At 42.3% G+C, this 25669-nt stretch overlaps 1 protein-coding gene across 1 annotated transcript; it reads right to left on the reverse strand.

Annotated features, from left to right (window-relative positions):
- Positions 1-8381: 8381 nt before the first annotated feature.
- On the reverse strand, positions 8382-14498 carry LOC124040437 (CD209 antigen-like protein C). Its single transcript, XM_046357675.1, has 6 exons — positions 14468-14498; positions 9703-9804; positions 9244-9336; positions 8979-9121; positions 8785-8894; positions 8382-8682 (listed from the first exon to the last, which is right to left on the reverse strand). The coding sequence occupies exons 1-6, from the start codon at positions 14496-14498 to the stop codon at positions 8544-8546; spliced, it is 618 nt and encodes a 205-aa protein (XP_046213631.1). The 3' UTR covers positions 8382-8543.
- Between the last annotated feature and the right edge of the window lie 11171 nt (positions 14499-25669).

Below are 25669 nucleotides of genomic sequence, written 5' to 3' on the forward strand. Positions count from 1 at the left end.
TGTCTCATGGTCTGACAAACACTGCTCTAGCTCTGTCAACTTTCACCGTAGATGCAGAAGGGTGACATATGTGGATGTGGTTGATTGAGACGCATCCAATGCAAATAAAACGGATATCTCTAGCTTAAACTGACGGATTTTGATGGGGTATTTTTTATTATTGTAATTTGACTTCCGCAGGGATTTGAACATCGACTGTAGGGGGTGTTTTATTTTTTGAAAGTATAATTTTTGATATATATTTATATATATACATATATACATATATATATATATATATATATATACACGTATTTTTTCCCCCTCTTTTTCTCCCCAATTTCATGGTATCCAATTGGTAGTTACAGTCTTGTACCATCACTGCAACTCCCGTACGGACTCAGGAGAGTCAAAGGTCGAGAGCCATGCGTCCTCTGGAACACGACTCCGCCAAGCCACACTGCTTCTTGACACAATTCCCACTTAACCCGGAAGTCAGCCACACCAATTTGTAGGAGGAAACACTGTACACCTGGCGACTGTGTCAGCATGCATGCTCCCGGCCTGCCACAGGAGTCGCTAGAGCGCGATGGGACAAGGACATCCAGGCCATGCAAACCCTCCCCTAACCCGGACGATGCTGGGACAATTGTGCGCCACCTCATGGGTCTCTGGTAACGGCCGGCTGCGGCACAGCCTGGAATCGAACCAGGATCTGTAGTGACACAGCTAGCACTGCGATGTAGTGCCTTAGACCGACTGTGGGTGGTGTTAACCAGAAATATTTGTATTATTTAAATACTGTCAAACTATTTGGTGGAATGTGCTTTGACTTTTTAAAATGTTATATCTTGAAGACAACATTAATTTGCTTTGTCTCTAGTGTCCCATTTGCCTACATGTGCATTTGCCGACAGGCATTTGCGGAGCACAACAAAAAATAAACCAAACCAAGCATCACACAGTTCTTCTCTCTAAATTCCCTTTCCCCTCCATGTCTGACTCACTCAACTGCATTCTAACCGATCCCTCTACACACATTTCTTGAGTGAACACACGTCATGCATAGGTGTAATAGGTGGCAGGGAAGTCAGGCGCAGGAGAGTCAAATGGAGTGTAAATATGGAGTCTTTTAATAAAGTTCCAAGAGTATGCTCCATAACAATAAATGTACAAACAAACAAAACATGGGTACGAGGACCCGACGCGCACCTATACAAACAATCACCCTACACTGACAACAAATCAATCTCTGACAAAGACATGAGGGGAAACAGAGGGTTAAATACACAACAGGTAATGAATGGGATAGAAAACAGGTGTGTGGGAAGACAAGACAAAACCAATGGAAAATGAAAAAAGGATCAATGATGGCTAGAAGACCGGTGACGTCGAACGCCGAGCACCGCCCGAACAAGGAGAGGCAACGACTTCGGCAGAAGTCGTGACAACACATATATTCCAACAATGAGCTGCAGTGTTGGAATAGTTGCATTCTTGTGTTCAGTGCCATCAGAAAATATTCATAGCTCTGGATTTATTCCACATTTTGTTGTGTTACAGCCTAAATTCAAAATGTATTAAATGGATTATTGTTATAACCCATCTATACACAATACCCCATCACGACAAAGTGAAAACATGTTTTTAGAAATGTTAGCAAATATAGTGAAATGAAATACAATAATTTACATAAGTATTCCCACTCCTGAGTCAATACATGTTAGAATCACCTTTGGCAGCGATTACAGCTCTAATAGCTTTGCACACCTGCATTGTACAATATTTGCCCATTCATATTTTCATAATTCTTCAAGCTCTGTCAAATTAGTTGTTGATCATTGCTAGACAATCATTTTCAAGTCTTGCCATAGATTATCAAACAGATTTTAGTCAAAACTGCAACTCAACCAATCAGGAAATTTACTGTCTTCTTGGTAAGCAGAGTAAATTTGGCCTTATGTTTAAGGTTATTCTTCTGCTGAAAGGTGCATTTATCTCCCAGTGTCTGGTGGAAAGCAGACTGAACCTGGTTTTCCTCTAGGATTTGCCCTGTGCTTAGCTCTATTCCGTTTAATTTTTATCCTAAAAATCTCCCCAGTCCTTAACGATTACAAGCATACCCATAACATGATGCAGCCACCAATATGCTTGAAAATATGGAGAGTGGAACTCAGTAATGTGTTGTATTAGATTTGCCCCAAACATAACACTTTGTATTCAGGACAAAAAATGAGTTACTTTGCAGTGCATTTTTTTGCGGTATTACTTTAGTACCTTGTTGCAAACAGGATGCATCTTTTGGAATATTTTTTATTCTGTGTACATTTCATTCTTTTCACTCTGTCAATTAGGTTAGTATTGTGGAGTAACTACAATGTTGTTGATCCATCCTCTGTTTTCTCCTATCACAGCCATTCAACTCTGTAACTGTTTTAAAGTCACCATTGGCCTCATGGTGAAATCCTTGAGCGGTTTCCTCCCCCCGGCAATTGAGTTAGGAAGGACTCCTTTGTCTTTGTAGTGGCTAGGTGTATTGATACACCTTCCAAAGTGCAATTAATAACTTCACCATGCTCAAAGGGATATTAAACGTAATGTCTGCTTTTTTACCCATCTACCGGAAGTGACCGTACGTACATATCGCAACCAGAAGCCATCGATTACAGGCAAAATCCTCACTGAACTATAGGCTAGGGCTGCGGGACACTAATCCGGACACTTATAGGAGCGGGACACTAATCCGGACGCTTATAAGAAATCGTGCTATGCTCTCTGATGAACCATCAAACAGGCAAAGCATCAATACAGGAATAAGATCAAATCCTACTATACTGGCTTGTCGGATGTTGAAGTGCTTGCAAACCATCACGGATTAGAAAGGGAAATCCAGCTGCGAGCTGCCCAGTGACGCGAGCCTACAAGTCGAGCTAAATGCCTTCTATGTTTGCTTCGAGGCAAGCAACACTGAACCATGCTTGAGAGCACCAGATAACCTGCCGCCCCGTAGCACTCACATCTGTAGTCATGAAATGCTTTGAAAGGCTGGTCATGGCTCACATCAACACCATCATCCCAGAAACCCTGGACCTACTCCAATTCACATATTGCCCAACAGATCCACAGATGATCCAATTTCTATTGCACTCCACAATGCCCTTTCCCACCTGAAGAAAAGGAACACATATCATACCATCAACACAGGGGCCCCTCAGGGGTGTGAGTGTTTAGTCCCATCCTGTACTCTCTGTTCACCCACAACTGCGTGGCCACTCACAACTCCAACACCACTATTAAGCTTGCCGACGACATGACGTTGGTAGGCCTCATCACCGACGATGATGAGACAGTCTATAGGAAGGAGGTCAAAGACCTGGCAGTGTGGTGCCTGGACAACAACCTCCCACTCAAATGTGATCAAGACAAAGAAGCTGATCGTGGACTACAGGAAAAGGAGGTTCGAGCATACCCCCATTTACATTGATGGGGCTGTAGTGGAGAGGGTTGAGAGCTTCAAATGCCTTGGTGTCCACATCACTAAGGACCTATCATGGTCCAAACACACCAACACAGTCATGAAGAGGGCACGACAACACCTAGGAGGCTGAAAAGATTTGGAATGGTACCTCAGATCCTACAATAGTTATACAGCTGCACCATTGAGAGCATCACCGTTTGGTATGGCAACTGTTCGGCATCTGACCGCAAGGAGCTACAGAGGGTAATGTGTACGGTACCTCTATAGCACGCTGTATCAGAGGAAGGCACAAAAAATTGTCAAACATTCCAGCCACCCAAGTCACAGACTGTTCACTCTGCCACCGCACGGCAAGCAGTACCAGAGAGCCAAGTCTGGGACCAAAAGGCTCTTTAACAGCTTCTATCCCCAAGCCATAAGACTGCTGAACAGTTAATCAAATGGCTACCAGGACTATTTACATTTACCCCCTTATTTTATTCTTATCTATTATAATTTTTTGCACTGGCTCTCTGGCACAGGCTTGATATACACTCACTGAACTCTAACCACACACTCACACATACTGTACTACACTGACACTGACACTCCAACACACACACACACACACACACACACACACACACACACACACACACACACACACACACACACACACACACACACACACACACACACACACACACACACACACACACACACACACACACACACACACACACACACACACACACACACACAGCACAAGCATTTCACGGTAAGGTCTACCTGTGGTATTCGGTGCATGTGACAAATAAAATGCTTGTTGAATCTGTTTGAAATCCACTGCTTGCCTCAAAGACCTTACAGTTAACTGTATGTGTGGGGTACAGAGATGATTCAAAAATCATGTTTAACATTACTAATGCACACAGAATGAGCCCATGCAAGTTATCAAATCAAATCAAAGTTTATTTGTCACATGCGCTGAATACAACAGGTGTAGGTAGGTAGACCTTACAGTGAAATGCTTACTTATTGGCTCTAACCAATAGTGCAAAAAAGGTATTAGGTGAACAATCGGTAGGTAAAGAAATAAAACAACAGTAAAAAGACAGGCTATATACAGTAGCGAGGCTATAGAAGTAGCGAGGCTACATAGTATGTACATGTAGGAAACATTATGTACAATATAAGTTACAAATAACGCGGGGGAAAAAACACATAATAGCAAGTTATTATGTGGCTTGTTAAGCACATTTTTACACCTGAACTGATTTAGGCTGCCATGATAAAGGGCTTGAATACTTATTGACTCAAGACTTTTCAGCTTTTCATTTTTACTACATTTGTAAAAATGTCGAAATACACCATTCCACCTTGACATTATAGGGTGTTGTTTGTAGGCCAATGACAAACCATCTCAATTGAATCCATTTAAAATTCATGCAGTAACACAACACAAATGTAAGTTGAAAAAGCAAAGGGGTGTGAAGATTTTATGAATTCACTGTATTTTCCGCTTAAGCTACTTTGCAAACTGTCAGAACTGTTTAAGAATTGGTTAGCCTAGTATTAGGATGTCACCCCCTGAACATAGACAGATTCCGCACTGAAAATATGCTTTAATAAAGACAAATACCATATTTTCATCAGAATAATTAAGCCTGACTCACCAAACAGATGTTGGTCGCTCTGGATAAGAGCGTCTGCTAAATGACTTAAATGTAATGTAAATGTGGCCATAATTCATTACCACTTATCAAAAAGAAGACAGATTTTGGTTTGTAACCAATTTGCCAAATTGAGCCCCATTTCAAATGATCACTCTTTGAAAATAACTATTCTAGACTCAAGATGCGCATCACTTCGCAATTGCAACTTTTTTTATTTGGAAAAAGAAAACATTTCAATTTTATTATGTTATATGAAATAATGTTTTTTTACTATAAAATAGGAGTGTCTTGACTGTGATAAGTGTTTGGGAAATAAGAGGGTCTTGTCTGCTACATTAATGAAACAAGGCTATGCCATTGCACAGCCATAGGCTTCTACAAGCAAGCGCCACTACTGAGGCTGCTGCCTTTTTGAAGATTGTGTTCCACGATATAATATAACCAGTTAATAGTACAGTTTCAATACATCAATCATAAATGCCACTTGTTTTTTTATTGACTGAATATATGGGGCAATTTAGCTATTATGATTTGTTATCTGTAATGGTTATGATACATTAGACATTGTTGAGCACTGTTGGCATATCATTCAAAGAGAGAGAAAAAGAAGAAAAAAAACATCTGAGCTTTAGATTTATTTTTAAATGCATATATCTTTTAATTGGAGTACTCAAGTTCAATATAATTTATTGCAGCAGGACCAGAAAAATAGTTGTGTTATGTTCATAAATATGATTCCCTCTGTGAAGAAACAGTATAAAAATATATATTTGCATCCCACTTTCAGACAAAGTCAAGCACCCAAGGCAATTGATGAAATGCTATTTGAATAGAGTTCCCCATCTAGCAAGGAAGGTATCAATGTGGCCATTCACTGAACAGCAAGAGACGATGATGTAATACATTTCAAGAATTAATTCAACTTTATGTGCCTGTAACCCATCTGCCAGTGAATGTCTGTGATCAGGCAATATATTCTGCATTGACAGTGAAGGCAGTATAGTTAAAACAAGGACATTTAAATATGTAGTATTTGTAGTAATTATGTTAGCTAGATAGTTACTTTCAAACCTAAGGCTTTTTTCGGCAGGGACCAAAGAATCCAATTCTACTTGCTATTTCTTAAAAAAAATGTATTTTACCTTTATTTAACTAGGCAAGTCAGTTAAGAACAAATTCTTATTTTCAATGACGGCCTAGGAACAGTGGGTTAACTGCCAGGGGAAGAACGACAGATTTTTACCTTGTCACTTCGGGGATTCAAGCTAGTCCAATGCTGTAAACATTAGGCTACCTGCCACCCCCTATTAACTCAATATGGAGCACATTTTGGTAATTTATCAGACACTCGTATCCAGAGCGACTTACAATAGTGATTCCATATATTTTCATAATTTTTTCATACTTCTTTTCATAATTTAATTTCATAATCGAACCCAATAACTCTGGAGTTGCAAGTGCCATGCTCTACCGACTGTATTACAAAGGAGAGTAAGAGAGCAATAAGGGTATGACTTAAACTCCTTAATGTCATCGAGGTTCAATGATTTATTGACTAAGCAGAAATTACGCCTTGCTAGTGTACAGCACAATGTAAGCAAAAGCAGCAAACATACCGTCAGAACATGAAACATAATTTTATACAGTCACTTTAATCTATGACTAAAGTTTTCCAGTGATACTACATATTACCAGTGGCTATTGAATGATGTACATTGTGTGAAATGTGTACACAATTTGTGTGTGTATAGTACAAGTCAAACATTTGGACACACCAACTCATTCAAGGGTTTTTCTTGAATTGTACTATTTTCTACATTGTAGAGTAATTGTGAAGACATCAAAACTATGAAATAACACATATGGAATCATGTAGTAACCAAAAAAGTGTTAAACAAATCTAAATATATTTGAGATTTGAGATTCTTCAAAGTAGCCACCCTTTGCCTTGATAACAGCTTTGCACACTCTTGGTATTCTCTCAACCAGCTTCATTAGGTAGTCACCTGGAATGCATTTCAATTAACGGTTGAGCTATGTTAAAAGTTCATTTGTCGAATTTCTGCCTCTCGGGCTTCCTTGCTAGCCATGTTCCTTCATAACGATGCCGTTCCTCCTTTGCTGCCTCCAGCTCCTCCCTGGGATGGCGATATTCCCCAGCCTGCCTCCAGGGTCCTTTACCATCCAGGATTTCCTCCCAAGTCCATGAGTCCCCCTTACCATGCTGCTTGGTCCTTTTGTGGTGGGAAGTTCTGTCTAGGCCGTCGAAAGAAGCGGACCAAAGTGCAGTATGGTGAGCGTACATATTCCTTTCATTTAGGATGACGCCAACAAAAACAATAAACAATACAAAACAACCGTGAAGCTTAAGGGCTATGTGGCACAAAGTTAACTTCCCTTACTGAAAGGAGGGAAAGGGCTACCTAAGTATGGTTCCCAATCAGAGACAACAATAGACAGCTGTCCCAGATTGAGAACCATACCCGGCCAAATAGCAAATTATAGAAATACAAAATCATAGAAAACAAAAACATAGAATGCCCACCCCAAATCACACACTGACCAAACCAAATAGAGCCATAAAAAGACTATCTACGGTCAGGGCGTGACAATCTGTGCATGTGTGATTCCCACTGTGAAGCATGGGGGAGGAGGTGTGATGGTGTGGTGGTGATTTGCTGGTTATACTATCAGTGATCTATTTAGAATTCAAAGCACACTTAACCAGCATGGCTTCCACAGAATTCTGCAGCGATATACCATCCCATCTGGTTTGTGCTTAATGGGACCATCATTTGTTTTTCAACAGGACAATGACCCAACACACCTCCAGGCCATGTAAGGGATATTTTACGAAGGAGAGTGATGGAGTCCTACATTAGATGACCTGGCCTCCACAGTCACCCGACCTCAATCCAGTTGAGATGGTTTGGGATGAGTTGGACCGCGGAGTGGAGGAAAAGCAGGCAACAAGTGCTCAGCATATGTGGGAACTCCTTCAAGACTGTCAGAAAAGCATTCCTCATGAAGCTGGTTGAGAGAATGCCAAGAGTGTACAAAGCTGCCATCAAGGCAAACGGTGGCTACTTTGAAGAATCTCAAAGATAAAATATATTTTGATTTCTTTAGCACTTATTTGGTTACTATATGATTCCATATGTGTTATTTGATCTTTTTGATGTCTTCACTATTACTCTACAATGTAGAAAATAGTAAAAAATAAAGAAAAAGCCTTGAATGAGTTGGTGTGTCCAAACTTTTGACTGGCACTGTACATGTGTGTGTGTTTGTCAGCGTGTGGCATTCTCCCACATCTAGTACCATTCCACCAAATAACATCTGTCTTCAGACATAAGACTAAAAGGAGTAACATAGGACATAGAGAGGTCCTTTAAATGAATGACAGTGCAGAGAGAGTATCTATGATAATCCTATTTCTCACAGACACAGTATTGTTCAACGGAACACCCATCGTCATTCCAATCCCCTGGGTCTGTTGAACGGTGTACAAACTCCCCACAGTCCTGCTCTGTTTCTTTCCAGCTATTAGGCTGTCCATCCCCCCAATACCTGTAGTAGAAACAACACATAGAATCAAACTGTCAACTCTATCAGAGCCTACTACTCCAGTCAGTGATTGCTAATAGAAACAGAACTCTTCAAATGTCTTACGTGGTAGTCAGTGGTGTGCCGTCCACCCATTTCCAGGTTCCCTCAGCAAATGTGTCAGTCAGACCAATCCAGATTTGTTTATTTGCTCCGTTTAACCCATTGATAAATACCTGTCATTGCGGCACAGAAAAAAGACATTGCTCATACATATCCTCTATCACCCACCTCTCTCTCTCTGTCTTTATCTCTCTCACCTGTTCCTCTCTGTTGTTTATGATCACAAGATGTGCTTCTCTCCTTATACAGTCCATTCTGCTCTCCTCCCAGGTTTTATTCACAGTTGAGAAAAAGTAACAGCTGGTTTCGAACTTTATCCATCCTTCGTGACAAGGTCTCCCTAGAAGTTTTCCTTACTTTATTTACAATCATTGATTGATACCACTCTCATTGAATGAAGTAGCAAGAAAACAACATGACACAGAAAGGACTTCTAATGAAGTCAAATGTCATTTTACTCACCTTTGAGCTTCTTGTTCAGTCTGATTGTCTCCCTCTGTAGCTGGTCTCTATCTTTAGTCAGGGTGCTATAACTGGTCTGTAGCTGGTCTCTATCTTTAGTCAGGGTGCTATAACTGGTCTGTAGCTGGTCTCTATCTTTAGTCAGGGTGCTATAATTGGTCTGTAGCTGGTCTCTCTCTTTAGTCAGGGAGCTATAACTGGTCTGTAGCTGGTCTCTCTCTTTAGCCAGAGTACTAAAACTGGTCTGTAGCGGGTCTCTCTCTTTAGTCAGGGTGCTATAATTGGTCTGTAGCTGGTCTCTCTCTTTAGTCAGGGTGCTATAACTGGTCTGTAGCTGGTCTCTCTCCTGGAGAATAATGCTGACCAGTGACTAGGGGAACAGTGAAACATTGAAAACATTTATCAAAAATTATGTCACTGAAGAAGATCAATGTTTTAGTGAGAACATACTAAACTTACAGTGTACACCCAGGCCTATGATCCCTGCCAGTAGGAGAACACACAGCAGCCCCAGACACAATGCAGCAACTTTGTATGGTCTCTTCCACCACTGAAAATGTACTACATCACAAGATATTATCAATCTTATTAGAAACATATTGGGTCATTTTCACAGCATTCTATTTCCTTACAACTGGCCAAACTGATGCCATTTGGAACTTTTGCACAGAAAACCTTTCCCTTCTTTTTGATTATTGCATTTTCTCCCCGGTTCCTAAACGTTTGACAGAGAAAACTTGACCAATCCCAACTAGACGGAAGTATTAATTCTATCGATGTATGACATTACTCTGGTGAGCAAGGGTTTATTTAGTCTTCTAGAACAGGATTTCTCAAACTCTGTCCTGGGGCCTCCCCTTGGTGCACATTTTGGTGTTTGCCCTAGCACTACACAGCTGATTCAAATAACCAACTCACCATCAAGCTTTGATTATTTGAATCAGCTGTGTAGTGCTAGGGCAAAACCAAAACCTGCCCCCAACGGGGCCACAGGACCGAGTTTGGGAAGCCCTGTTCTAGGGCAACATACAGTATAATGACAGAAGAGAAGCTGCATGTATCTAATTATAGACAAGGGGACTAAGAAATAGTCTACCAAAATGTCAGAAATTAGAAGCAGAAACATATGTAAATTAGACAACAAATCTTTCCGCTGTCTCTGACTATAGCCTATGACACATTTTGTATATTAGTGGGTTAGGGTCGGGTGCAGTCCTCAGATTTTCACTATCACAGATAGTCGGGCGTTTGCAGATGGATTATTAACAAATGCGGTTGGGTGCGGGTGAACAAACAACTGACCCGCACCACTAGTGTGTGTGTGTGTTGGTACCTGAATATTTAACGCCATCTCTTGTTCTGGTCATGCTATGTGTGTCGTCATCAATATCCAATATCTTCATTGTGCTGGAATCATTGTCTTCTACCTGTGTTTGTAAAGATTTCCTCAGGTATCTGTACACATATGCTCAGATACTGTGCCTGTACCTTCAGAAAATCTGATGGCCGCACTATGTATGTATGTACAGTATGTATTGGCAAAGTTTGTCTATCAAAAACACTATAACCCAAAACACTGAAGCTAAAAAAGTCAAATATACTAGCATGCCAAATAAGCACACATAAACAGACAGATTCTCAGACCCTCAGTGACACATTAGCCAACAAAATAGTCAGACAATGAATACAAAATAACAAATGCAATGGAAATAATTCTTACCGTGGTCTTTGACATTTGAAAATGGATTAATCCAAATATATTGCACTTGTATGGATTTAATTCATATGATGAACCTACTGTACTGACATGTATTGATCTAGCACCAAACGCAACATCCTGGTCACCAAACGTGTTTTATAGTCCAAAGTACAGTACATTTTGTGCCAACATCATCATACCGTTACTTGGTCAAACAGTTATGTACCATTGTAACTTGTGGTTGATTTGGGCGTACCCATCAAATGTGATGATTAGTAAGAAACTATCCATCTGTCTAAGGCCTTATGGTTAGGTGGAAGTCAAGATAATGTGATTTCCCAGGAAAGGTGCTGCATAGGATTTAAGAGAGGTCATAGTTCTTTAGAAGACGAGGTGCAGTTCATGATCGAAAGAAGATTTTACAGAACAATATTCTTTAGCTGATATATTTTCTACTGTACTGGCGCTGTACTGGTCAATGGCGCTGTACTGGTCAATGGCACTGTACTGGTCAATGGCACTGTACTTGTCAATGGCACTTCTCCTCCTCTCTCACTCTCACTCTAATTGTTTCACTTCCCTCTCTCTTTCTTGTTCTTTCTCTCTTCGTTCTGCATTATTATGCAGATGCAGATATTGTGAAATCAAAAGGAAATGCTCCATAAGCAGACTCAAGTCACTCTCCTGAAATGCCTCTCAGAATTGTTCCTTGCAATAAGTTATTTTCATCTATAATGTATTTAAAAAAAGGTTTGATACGTGAGGTTAATATAACATGGTGTTTAGAGGGACAAGAACCATCTCTGGTTTAACATTTTACTGCAGTGGGCCGAATCAGGGTCAATCAGAGGGATGTGTCTATAAGAAATCACTGACTGGAGTAGTAGACTCTGATATAGTTGATAGTTTGAGTCTATGTGTTGTTTCAACTGCAGGTTGGGGGGGGGGGGGTGGACAGCCTAACAGCTGGAAAGAAACAGAACAGGACTGTGGGGAGTTTGTACCCCATTCAACAGACCAGAGGATTGGAATGACGAAAGATGCTCCCTTGAAGAAATATACACTGACCTAGATGTGGAAGAATGGCACCTGTACACACAAAGTGTGTGCACATTTTACACAATGTATATCTTCAATAGCAGCGATCAATAAATCATTGTTGAGTTAATTATACATTAATTTAAGTGACTTTATAAAATAATGTTTTATGTTTATACAGTATGTTTGCTCCTTTTGCTTACTGTACATCATGAAGAATTTGTACTTTCTTGAACAAAGAAGGGAATGTAACGGCCTTCCTCCTCTTCGTCTGAGGAGGAGTAAGGATCGGACCAAAGCGCAGCGTGGTAAGTGTTCATGATGATTTTAATTAAAGAAAGCACTGAACACTGAATCAAAACAATAAACGATGACGTGAATTTACAAAACCGAAACAGTACCGTGTGGCCCAAACACCCACAAACCAACAGTGAAACCCAGGCTACCTAAGTATGATTCTCAATCAGAGACAACTAGCGACACCTGCCTCTGATTGAGAGCCATACTAGGCCGAAGACAAAAACCAACATAGAAAAACAAACATAGACTGCCCACCCCAACTCACGCCCTGACCATACTAAAACAAAGAATAAATAACAGAACTATGGTCAGAACATGACAGGGAAGTGCTGCCTCGTACACAATAATTGATGTTGGTAAATAAAAGGTGCTCTTTGTTAAAGGAGTAAATTGGTCATCAGATCTCCCATTTCCTTCAGACTAGCCTTTAGTTTTCAACAGCAGGGATTTGAAATAATCTTGCTGTCTGTCTCTCCGACATTTGCAACATTGTTTCAATATTGAAATTGGATCTATAGCTGTCCTATGATAATGAGCGTGTTTTCTCAGCCAGACGAAGTCATGAATCAGCATAATTGTTATGGATATCTACAAAGAAATGTCAATAGAAAAGCACAAAAGGCAGATAGTTTGCTGTCATTCCAGCTTCAGTTTGAAGTGATTGTGTTAGCTATCTCTTCTGAACAGTGGCCTGGTGAGAGAGCAAATGTTCTCTGCCAGGTGAAATTGCACATCATTAGCTCATTGTTATGGATGTATCCCCGAAAAATCACTAGAAAACAGTTTAAACAAACGCAAATGCAGGTACTTTGCTATTATTATGGCTGTACTGTTTGACGTGACTGTGTTAGCCAATGTTGGCTAGCTAGTGAGCAAGGGATAAGAACATTTCCCACCATCATGGCAATGGAACATTTAGAACAAACAACTGGGTCGCGTCCATAGATTTAGAACAAAACGACTGGGTCACACCTCTGGCAACTGAACCAATAGAACGAATGACTAGCAGGTTTGGGTAGCAACGCTACCTCTGTGTCAGAACTATAAGGATGAAATAGCATGAATACGTTCATCAAAATAAAGTTTTAATGAAAATATGTCAATCATTATTTGAATATGTTGGTAACCGGTTGCATAAAAGTGATAATGTCCACGAAGCCTAACAACACCCGGGCAAATAAATCCTCCAAACAAAAGTTTCTCTGTCATTATCACTTAAATGACCACTAAATGTCTCAGTATGCAATGCACTAGACTTGTCTCTCAATGTGCTTCTGATAGGAATTAACAAATTGGGAAGTTATTACACTATTTATTGCCTGATCCAGGTTGTTCTTATGCAAATTAATGTTATACCTTCTTCTGATTTTCTTGTATGTTGTAGCCCTTTCCTGCAGTCAATGACCAAAAGCGCCCTCTTTGGCCTCATGGGTAGAATGTTATTTATATTTCTCATCATTTCATATTTAATAAAGATTATTTCTTTAATCCTGACAAATCCAATGTTTCTATGTCAAACAGTTTTGTTATAGTGCAGTTTTTTGTGATGTATGTAAAATGAAATATTGGAGTGCAAACTCCAAAATTAAATATATTTCAACTCAATATCTGACATGGTACAGGTGTCCACAACCATGTGTGCACGAGGTGTATACTTTTGTTTCAAAGTAGATTTGTTTAAGACTACCAATAATCATTCTGGTTGTCCCTGATTTAGCCCACTTCAATAAATTAAGTGTTTTAATGGTAATGTCATTTTATGTCTAAAATTGGATTTAATCAATTCATCCAACCATTGACATTTTCTTTGTCATTGTACTCTCTCTGTGCTCCAGATGTGCTAATAAAGACTGGTGGCCAGTAAGGTTTCTCATTTCCCTCCATTCTAAGAAAAACACTTGTGCTATTGGGTTTGGTTGAGCTAAAGTCTCCTGCTGCTACCCTTTCAGAGCACTCTCATTCTGTTGATGATTCCATAAAGCCTCAGCCCCGACACATGTGAGGTGTCCGCCTTGCTTTGTCTAACTATCCTCAGATCTTACATATTCAAGGAAGTACAGGGACGTTGCTCTGGGATTGTTGGGTAATAACAGGTTTTAAGGACTACTTCTGGGGGTAAAACAAGTACTGTCTGGAAAGAAGTTTAAAAGTGGAAGAAACGTGAGTGTGGTAAAACGTGGAACTTACAGCAACTGAAGTTGGCTGTGGAGAGTAACATTGTATGAACTCCAATGGTAGCATCTACTGTACAGGCCCTTCTTGAAGGGATACACATGTAATACGCTTTGACTGGCACATAAAATATAATGAGGGTGAAGGACAGACATACAGGGATAACCAACCAGATCAGTGGAGGCTGTTGAGGGGAGGACGGCTCATAATAATGTCTGGAAGAGAGCTAATGGAATGACATCAAACAAATGGGAACCATGTCTTTGATGTACTGGATACCATTCCACTCATTCCTCTCCAGCCATTACCACGAGCACGTTCTCCCCAATTACACTACAGCAACCCAATGAAGCCCACCTGAATATGTATATTCATTCATCCATACCAATGGAAAGGGAGAAAGACAAACAAGCTGGAAACAGAAGACAGATCATCATTCTGTTGGTGATGCATGAGGTAACGTGGGATTATCGCATATGAATGAATTATCTCTGGCAAAAGTAACATTGTTGTAGCACCATCAGCAGTTCTTTGTTCTGTAATGTTATTCCCTCTCTGTACTTCATTTCCTCTACCTTGTATTGTTGATCATATTGTGCTTCCCTGTTGTGACATCAAACCTCCCTTCTGCTGTCCAATCTGTGCAGCGGTCTAGTTCCATATTGGGCAGCCTCACAGCCATAAGGGAAAACATGAGATCATTAGCTTTATATCATTGCTTAAAATACTCCTCCTATCACATGGCTTGCAGTGCAGCAAAATAGATGTCTTTAAAATAAATAATGTTGTCACTTCAGGCTTGATAGGGGGACAGGCTGCTGATGGCTAGATGGAGTAGGATATTGACGATGTACTCATTATAGGTCTAGAATCAGTGCCATGGTGCCACATCATTTGTTTCCCTCCGCGTTAGTCTGAAGAGAGTTTTACTACAGCAGCAGCAGGCCTGTTAATAATGAGGAGGCTGGGGGGGTGGATGTCTCTCACACTGACATGTGTGGTACTGTTTCAGAACATGTACAGGCTTTAACATTGCTGAAGGGTAGTAGCGTCTTGGGACTCTTGAGCTGTCTGGCTATATAAAATTAGGGGAACCATCACGATGACTTCGGCTCTCGCCAAGTGTAATGATACAAAGAGAGAGAGACAATCCAATTTTAAAAAGCAATTAAATGCTGAGTGGGAAAGTAAGTGGAAAGCTCCCTGTATAATCAGGGAATTCCAATGTTATCTTAGACTGAACTTGACTAAGTCAGAGGTTCTTTAACCAGAGGGGCATGGACTCCCATTATGTTAACACACTTCCAGTTCTACAGTGAGATGACCAGTAGTCTAACCTCACTCTTCTTAGTCCATCATGTGCTGGTGTCAATGCCCTCAGTGCCTTCGCCTTTTAACTGTGACAGACTACAAGACACCGGATACATTGTGTATTTTTCACGTGTCTAAGGGGAGCAAGCTTGTCTTGAACTCTGGCTATGAGGGTAACAGGTGTCCTTTTTTTTTACAAGCATAAGGGTTGTTCTGAGATTAATTCTCAATATTCCCGGGATAGAATATGTGGAAGCCGGATTGAATGAGTCACGGATAAATAACTTTAATATTTCCGCTCCTGCACCCACGCTGCAGCATCTGCCTCCCCTATCTCTTTGGGGAACTGAGTTTTTTTTAGCTTGTCTCAGTTCTCGTGGCCATTCAGGTATGTGCACTTGTGATGTAAAGTGGGAACGAATTCTCAGTTTGGGCAATATCCACGAGTCACTTCCTATTATGGGACAGGGGGCAATGTTTTCAATGCCCATGAAGCTCAAAGCATCAGTCTTTTTCGCTCTGGTAGCTGTACACATTTGCAACTCAACAGAAGAGGTCAAGGTTACTTCAGGACAAGAAGGAGCACTCGGTTTATTCACACAGCACAGAGAGGAACTAGAAAGGACAAGGAACAATGTAAATAACCGCCAGAAAGGACAAGCATGTATTTATTTAGAAACTATTTATATAAATGCATTACCAACTAGGCATTTATATTATGAATTAACATTTAGCAGCATGTACTGCTGACAATGAACATCATCTGATTGAATGGATCCTTAGTAGAAGTAGCTTGCAAAAGCTACTGCTTTTTAGAAGTAAAACAAGAAATCCTATGGTTATATCTGTAGGGTTGGTGCACGCTTTTTTCGCAAACGTACAGATAATTCTGCCAGTCCACAGCCCTTGTCCCTTTCAGCATACACTCAAGCACAGGAGCACTCTTATTAATTTACATAATGAAATTACACCAGAATTTCTCCACGGTTGAATCAACGTCCCACAGTGTTTCCTCTAGGATTTATTTTCAGAAGAGGTGGCAACGGTAGTGGTGGGGGTCCTTTTTGAGAGGAATTTCTACTCCAAAATGTATGAAAATTAACATTGGTTGACACCATCTGAACTGTAAGGATGTCAGGCGGTGGGTGTAGCTGGTGCATGAAGTCAGGCGCAGGAGAGCAGAGATAAGTGAACAACCCACTTTAATAAAGGCAATAGCACAAAGTAACAAACCCAAATGTGTGAACAAAATAACGGTTGCCATTAAACACGGGTAAAACAGAACCCAGGAAATAAACCAGCTGGAAACGAACCAACCTAACAATAAACAATCACACAAAGACGTGGGAAACAGAGGGCTAAATACACAAAGCATAATGAGGGAAATGAAAACAGGTGTGTGGGAAAACAAGACAACACAAATGGAAAATGAAAAATAGATCAGCGATGGCTAGAAGACCAGAAACATCGACCGTCGATCACCGCCCGAACAAGGAGAGGCATCGACTTTGGCAGAAGTTGTGACAGATGACGAGGAGCAAGCAGTGGCTCATTCACTCCACTGTTCACTCTGTTTGCTACAAATAGTTGTAACTTGTCACTGATCTTAAAGGGATAGTGCGATATTTTGGCAATTAATGCCTTTGCCTATGTACCCAGAGTGAGATAAACTTGTATTTTTATTATTTATATTTAACCTTTATTTAACTAGGCAAGTCAGTTAAGAACAAATTCTTATTTACAATGACGGCCTAATGAGGAACAATAGGTTAACTGCCTTGTTCAGGACCAGAACTACAGATTTTTTACTTTGTCAGCTTATGGATGCATTTTTTATGTCTCAAGCCATTGCTAACTAGCATTAGCACAATGCCTGGAAGTCTATGGGAACTGCTAGTTGAATTAACAAAATCTCACACTATCCTCATATCCTCCTGTAACTGCTCATATCCTCCTGAAACTCCCTCCGTAGCCACCTCGGGGGCAGTTCTTCTTAGGTAAGTATAGTGGACATCAATCAGCCTGCTTGCTTAGCCATACCTCTTCCTCCTACTCTAGCTCACACTGAGACTAGAACTCGGGAACTCGCAAACACACGTGACCGCCTTCCTAAAACATTCTTATTAACCAGGCGCACCACACTAAAGCTAGCTATTATGCCACTCAAGCGGAGACATTTCAAGTTGTTACACAAGAAGTGTTTTACTGGATCACTATAGCCCGCCATATCCTGCCTCCAACATGGCCACCACAACATGCCTCCACAACCAGCTTACATGGCTGAGATTGGTTTTTAATGGACACTGAGAAGAGGGGGATGAGACGGAGGAATAATGAAGAGGGTAAAGCAGAAAGAAAGTGTAGGGAGGAAGATAGAGCTTGAGAGACAGAGAGAACGTTTGGCTGCACACAGGATATTGATGGTTAGAGGAAGGTTGATAACCTCTGTAAAGTAAAACCCTCAAACCCCAAACCCATGCAAATAGGGGAATGTCTGAGCACCTGCAATGTTTCAACATCCTTGAAGTGGTTTAACGATATAATTGAAAAACAACTTGAATGTCTTTCTCAGACAGAATATTTCCACGCCATGGAAATGGGAGTTTTTTAACATTTATTTCACCTTTATTTAACAAGGTAGGCTAGTTGAGAACAAGTTCTCATTTACAACTGCGACCTGGCCAAGATAAAGCATAGTGTCATGAACCTCGCCGAAGATGGTGCCTCTTCCTGTTCGGGCGGTGCTCGGCGGTCGTCGTCGCCGGCCTATTAGCTGCCATCGATTCCCTTTCCGTTTGTTTTTGGTGATTGGGTATTGGGTACACCTGTTTTGTATTAGGGTTTGTTTGTAGGTTATTTAAGAGCACTAGGCCTTCTGGGTATTTGTGCGGGCTTGTTTTTGTTACTCTGTGTTTGACGGTGTGAGTTATTTGTGTATTTATTCTCCGGACTATTTTGTCCTGTTGTTTGGACTGGCAACTTATATACGCCTTGTGTTGGCGTGACTGTTTTCTTGCGCTGGGGAATACATTTGAAAGAAAGACTGAACCCTGCTCTCTGCGCCTGATTCCACCCACCACTCCTAGTTGATCGTAACAGAAGCCCGCACCAATACAAATGGAATCAGCAGGAGCAGCGACCACCCCTCTCCCCACTATGAAGGAGCGCGTCCATCAACACACAGCGGTCCTCCATCGGATTGGTACCGCGATGGACCAGATGATGGAGAGGATGGAACGATGGGAGATGAGTGGTCTACCCCAGCTCCCCCACTGCCGACACCACCTACTCCACCTACGTCGTCCTTTGGGTCCGGCGCACTGCGTCTCCCCCCCGAGCGAGTACGATGGAGCGGCGGCTGGGTTCCAGGGATTTTTGCTCCAGCTCGAGCTCTACCTGGCTACCGTGAATCCGGCTCCCTCGGGTGAGGAGAGTGTGAGCCTCCTCGTCTCCTGTTTAACGGGCAGGGCCCTGGACTGGGCTAACGCGGTCTGGAACAGTCCAGACTTGGCTCGGGACAACTACCTGGAGTTCACCCGCCGTTTCCGAGCTATGTTCGATCATCCACCAGAGGGTAAAGCGGCGGGTGAGCGACTGTTCCACCTCAGACAGGAGACGAGGAGCGCACAGGACTTCGCGTTGGAGTTTAGGACCCTAGCTGCTGGTGCTGGGTGGAATGACAGGGCCCTGATGGACCATTACCGGTGTAGTCTCCGGGAGGACGTCCGCCGGGAGCTAGCTTGCAGGGACACAACTCTCTCCCTGGATGAACTAATAGACATGTCTATTCGATTGGACAACCTGCTAGCTGCCCGCGGGCGTTCAGAAGGGGTCCTGTTAATTCCATGCATTTGCATGCATTTGGTTTTACTAGCGTTCAAGAGCAGTTGGAGACCACGGAACGAGTGTTGTATGGCATTGAAGTTCATTTGGAGGTTAGATAGCACAGTGTCCAAGGACGGGCCGGAAGTATATAGAATGGTGTCGTCTGCGTAGAGGTGGATCAGGGAATCGCCCGCAGCAAGAGCAACATCATTGATATATACAGAAAAAAGAGTCTACATGTATTTCAGCAATATTCTCTGGCATATAAATGCAATACGCATCATATATTATGGATGCATAGAGTAACTAGCTCTCACAGTCTCACGTCAGAATTAGACGTTCATCCGTGTTCCACAAACGTCAAATTTCTATGTTCTTCCAAATGTCACATTTTTAAGGTTATGGTTCAGTTCAGGCATTACCCCCAACACACACACACACACACACACACACACACACACACACACACACACACACACACACACACACACACACACACACACACACACACACACACACACACACACACACACACACACACACACACACACACACACACACACACACACACACACACACAGGTCTTTCCCATCAAGACTCCAGTGATTCCCTCCCTCTGTCTTCCCATTGCACATTGAAAGCCACATTTCAGGTAGGAGGCTCACTGAAGCTATGTGTTGGTTGTGATATCAGACTGAATTAACATGGATAGGACATAAGACCCATGAGCCCATAATACCGTAGCGTTTAACTCAGTACCACAAGGATCGGCAGTTCCTAGAGTTCATAGAAGCTGCTAAAAAATGAACTGTAAAGAATACTGGGGAGTGGGACTTAGTGATTCCAGCAGAAAAGTCTATAGAAACCACATGGCTGTGAAAAACAGCAGAGCAGTTACTTTGGAGTAAGGACACTTCAACATTTTTTTAAACCTTTATATATCTAGGCAAGTAAGTAAAGAACAAATTCTTATTTACAATGACAGCCTAGGAACAGTGGGTTAACTGCCTTGTTTTTACCTTGTCAGCTCAGGGATTTGATCTAGCAACCTTTCAGTTACTGGCCCAATGCTCTAAACACTAGGGTACCTGCCACCCAAAGGAGTTGAGGGGAGCGGAGTGAACTCACCACATTGCTGTCAGTAGAACTGCATTATGAGGTTTTTTTTCCCATTTTTTTTTCACCTTTATTTAACCAGGTAGGCTAGTTGAGAACAAGTTCTCATTTGCAACTGCGACCTGGCCAAGATAAAGCATAGCAGTGTGAGCAGACAACACAGAGTTACACATGGAGTAAACAATTAACAAGTCAACAGATTAACACTGGAGTGATAAATGATCAGATGGTCATGTACAGGTAGAGATATTGGTGTGCAAAAGAGCAGAAAAGTAAATACATAAAAACAGTATGGGGATGAGGTAGGTAAAAATGGGTGGGCTATTTGCCGGTAGACTATGTACAGCTGCAGCGATCGGTTAGCTGCTCAGATAGCAGATGTTTGAAGTTGGTGAGGGAGATAAAAGTCTCCAACTTCAGCAATTTTTGCAATTCGTTCCAGTCACAGGCAGCAGAGAACTGGATCGAAAGGCGGCCAAATGAGGTGTTGGCTTTAGGGATGATCAGTGAGATACACCTGCTGGAGCGCGTGCTACGGATGGGTGTTGCCATCGGATGGGTGTTGCCATGTGACCAGTGAACTGACTAGAGCATACAAGTCGCAGTGGTGGGTGGTATAAGGTGCTTTAGTGACAAAACGGATAGCACAGTGATAAACTGCATCCAGTTTGCTGAGTAGAGTGTTGGAGGCAATTTTGTAGATGACATCGCCGAAGTCGAGGATCGGTAGGATAGTCAGTTTTACTAGGGTAAGTTTGGCGGCGTGAGTGAAGGAGGCTTTGTTGCGGAATGGAAAGCCGACTCTTGATTTAATTTTTCGATTGGAGATGTTTGATGTGAGTCTGGAAGGAGAGTTTACAGTCTAGCCAGACACCTAGGTACTTATAGATGTCCACATATTCAAGGTTGGAACCATTCAGGGTGGTGATGCTGGTCAGGCGTGCGGGTGCAGGCAGCGAACGGTTGAAAAGCATGCATTTGGTTTTACTAGCGTTTAAGAGCAGTTGGAGGCCACAGAAGGAGTGTTGTATGGCATTGAAGCTCGTTTGGAGGTTAGATAGCACAGTGTCCAAGGACGGGCCGGAAGTATATAGAATGGTGTCGTCTGCGTAGAGGTGGATCAGGGAATCGCCCGCAGCAAGAGCAACATCATTGATATATACAGAAAAAAGAGTCGGCCCGAGGATTGAACCCTGTGCACCCCTATAGAGACTTCCAGAGGACCGGACAGCATGCCCTCCGATTTGACACACTGAACTCTGTCTGCAAAGTAATTGGTGAACCAGGCAAGGCAGTCATCCGAAAAACCGAGGCTACTGAGTCTGCCGATAAGAATATGGTGATTGACCGAGTCGAAATCCTTGGCAAGGTCGATGAAGACGGCTGCACAGTACTGTCTTTTATCGATGGCAGTTATGATATCGTTTAGTACCTTGAGCGTGGCTGAGGTGCACCCGTGACCGGCTCGGAAACCAGATTGCACAGCGGAGAAGGTACGGTGGGATTCGAGATGGTCAGTGACCTGTTTGTTGACTTGGCTTTCGAAGACCTTAGATAGGCAGGGCAGGATGGATATAGGTCTGTAACAGTTTGGGTCCAGGGTGTCTCCCCCTTTGAAGAGGTCCAGTCCTTGGGGATAGGGGTTGCGACAATGGCGGCGGATAGTTTCAGAAATAGAGGGTCCAGATTGTCAAGCCCAGCTGATTTGTACGGGTCCAGGTTTTGCAGCTCTTTCAGAACATTTGCTATCTGGATTTGGGTAAAGGAGAACCTGGAGAGGCTTGGGCGAGTAGCTGCGGGGGGGGGCGGAGCTGTTGGCCGAGGTTGGAGTAGCCAGGCGGAAGGCATGACGCATTGATCAAAGGGCATTGACCGTTATTGGGTCTCTGAGTCAGTTCTTTTATTTAGACAAGGTCATGATGACGTACAGTATTGCTGGGAAATATGGTGCATTGGGCCATTGCACATTAATGGGAGTCGGGAGAAGGTTCTGTTGCCCTGAAATAACTGGACTCCATCACCGGAGATGGTCAGGAGTCAGGACAGGGCAGTGTGAACATCCTGACAACCTGTCAGTTTCAGTGCTTATGTTGGGATGTTTCTTCATGACATAACCCAAACATACAGCAGCCACTAATAGACATGCCCCCCCAAGACTGTTGAACTTTTCATCTAAGGAGACAACGTCAATATCCTCTCAATTATCATTGAAGGAGGGTAGTAATTCAACATCATGAGAGTTTTCTGTGTGCTGCTGAGACAGTACCTGTAGTCATATCCACCCACTTCTCGTACACACATGCCCAATGCCCTTATTCTATACCGCTGCTCTACCACTAAGCCTTCATGTCCTCTTGAAATATAAGGCACTATAAACACTTGCAGGGGTATCCATGTAATTAACAGACACAGAGGAGGTTCCTAAGTGTCCATTTAACGACAGTTTATTATCAGCAACTTAACATTATAAAGGAGTCTGCTTATCTGCGACCCAGCTTCCTTCCCTTACAGAGACAGCAAGTCAAGTAGATAAAAGGGCAGAAAGTGCTCAGTTCAAAACCCGGCATGAAATTACAGGAAATCCTCAGATAGCTCAGCACTGTATCAAAAAATAATGGTCTCCGTGAGCTAAACACGTCCTAACATACAGGAATGTTTTTTGTCCTCTGTGCTCTGGGCTGTGTAATATTTCAAACTGTTTATAACACTGTCTAGGGTTACATACTGTAGGCTCTGTGGTTTCCAGACAGTCCTGGTGATCAGAGATATCCCTCTGGTTATAATAGGCCTTAATCTTGACAGCACTTCAACACTGGGAACACAGCGGACATAGGGTGGAGAGAGAAATGGAGGATTCAGGGTAAATATTTGGATTGGTATTTTGACCATCATCCACATCATGACCGTTCTTGTTTTTTACATTTGTATTTATTTATTTTTTATTTTTATTTGACCTTTATTTAACCAGGTAGGCCAGTTGAGAACAAGTTCTCATTTACAACTGCGACCTGGCCAAGATAAAGCAAAGCAGTGCGAAACAAACAACACAGAGTTACACATGGAATAAATAAGCGTACAGTCAATAACACAGTAGAAAAATCTATATACAGTGTGTGCAAATGTAGTAAGATTAGGGAGGTAAGGCAATAAATAGGCCATAGTGGGGAAATAATTTCAGTTTAGCAATTAAACACTGGAGTGATTGATGTGCAGAAGATGAATGTGCAAGTGGAGACACGGGTGCAAAGGAGCAAAAAATAATTAACAATATGGGGATGAGGTCGTTGGGTGGGCTATTTACAAATGGGCTGTGTACAGGTGCAATGATCGATAAGCTGCTCTGACAGCTGATGCTTAAAGTTAGAGAGAGTGATATAAGACTCCAGCTTCAGTGATTTTTGCAATTCATTGGCAGCGGAGAACTGGAAGGAAAGGCGGCCAAAGGAAGTGTTGGCTTTGGGGATGACCAGTGAAATATACCTGCTGGAGCGCGTGCTACAGGTGGGTGCTGCTATGGTGACCATTGAGCTGAGATAAGGCAGGGATTTACCTATCAAAGACTTATAGATGACCCGGAGTGACGAATATGTAGTGAGAGCCAGCCAACGAGAGCATACAGGTCGCAGTGGTGGGTAGTATATGGGGCTTTGGTGACAAAACGGATGGCACTGTGATAGACTACATCCAGTTTGCTGAGGAGAGTGTTGGAGGCTATTTTGTAAATGACATAGCCAAAGTCAAGAATCTGTAGGATAGTCAGTTTTACAAGGGTATGTTTAGCAGCATGAGTGAAGGCTTTGTTGTGAAATAGGATGCCGATTCTAGATTTAACTTTGGATTGGAGATGCTTAACGTGAGTCTGGAAGGAGAGTTTACATTCTAACCAGACACCTAGGTATTTGTAGTTGTCCACATGACATAAGTCAGAACTGTCCAGAGTAGTGATGCTAGTCGGGCGGGAGGGTGCGGGCAGCAATCGGTTGAGCAATCGGTTGAGGAGCATGTATTTAGTTTTATTTGCATTTAAAAGCAGTTGGAGGCCACGGAAGGAGTTTTTTTATGGCATTGAAGCTTGTCTGGAGCTTAGTTAACACAGTGTCCAAAGAAGGGCCAGATGTATACAGAATGGTGTTGTCTGCGTAGAGGTGGATCAGAGAATCACCAACAGCAAGAGCGACATCATTGATATACACAGAGAAAAGAGTCGGCCCTAGAATTGAACCCTGTGGCACCCTCATTTTAGAAAGGCAGGGCTGTAGTGGACATCGACAGGGCTGTAGTGGAGCGGGTTGAGAGTTTTAAGTTCCTTGGTGTCCACATCACCAACAAACTATCATGGTCCAAACATACCAAGACAGTCGTGAAGGGGGCACAACAAAACCTATTCCCCCCTGGAGACTGAAAAGATTTGGCATGAGTCCCCAGATCCTCAAAAGGTTCTACAGCTGCACCACCGAGAGCATCCTGACCAGTTGCATCACTGCCTGGTATGGCAACTGCTCAACATCTACAGAGGGTAGTGCGAACGGCCCAGTACATCACTGGGGCCAAGCTTCCTGCCATCCAGGACCTATATCTGTCAGAGAAAAGCCCATAAAATTGTCAGAGACTCCAGTCACCCAAGTTATAGACTGTTTTCTCTGCTACCGCACGGCAAGCGGTACTTGAGCGCCAAGTCTAGGACCAAAAAGCTCCTCAACAGCTCCCCATTAGCCATTAGACTGCTGAACAATTCATAAAAATCGCCACCAGGACAATTTGCAATGACAACCCCCTCTTGTACACTGCTGCTACTTGCTGTTTGTTTGTTACCTATGCATAGTCACTTCACCCCCACCTACATGTACAGACTACCTCAACTAGTCTGTACCCCCGCACACTGACTTGGTACCGGTGCACCCTGTATATAGCCTCGTTATACTTTTTCTTATTACTTTTTACTTCAGCCTACTTGTTAAATATTTT

This window comes from Oncorhynchus gorbuscha, linkage group LG01 (assembly GCF_021184085.1).
Source record: "Oncorhynchus gorbuscha isolate QuinsamMale2020 ecotype Even-year linkage group LG01, OgorEven_v1.0, whole genome shotgun sequence".
Classification (NCBI taxonomy): Eukaryota; Metazoa; Chordata; class Actinopteri; order Salmoniformes; family Salmonidae; genus Oncorhynchus; species Oncorhynchus gorbuscha.

Excerpts from the sequence above, each read along its gene's own strand:
- LOC124040437 (XM_046357675.1), bottom strand. The coding sequence starts at position 14,498 with ATGTTACTCTCCACAGCCAACTTCAGTTGCT. Across the intron at positions 8,895-8,978 it reads TAAACAACAGAGAGGAACAG|GTATTTATCAATGGGTTAAA; the intron begins GTGAGAGAGATA and ends CCGCAATGACAG. Across the intron at positions 8,683-8,784 it reads GGCACACCACTGACTACCAC|GTATTGGGGGGATGGACAGC; the intron begins GTAAGACATTTG and ends TTTCTACTACAG.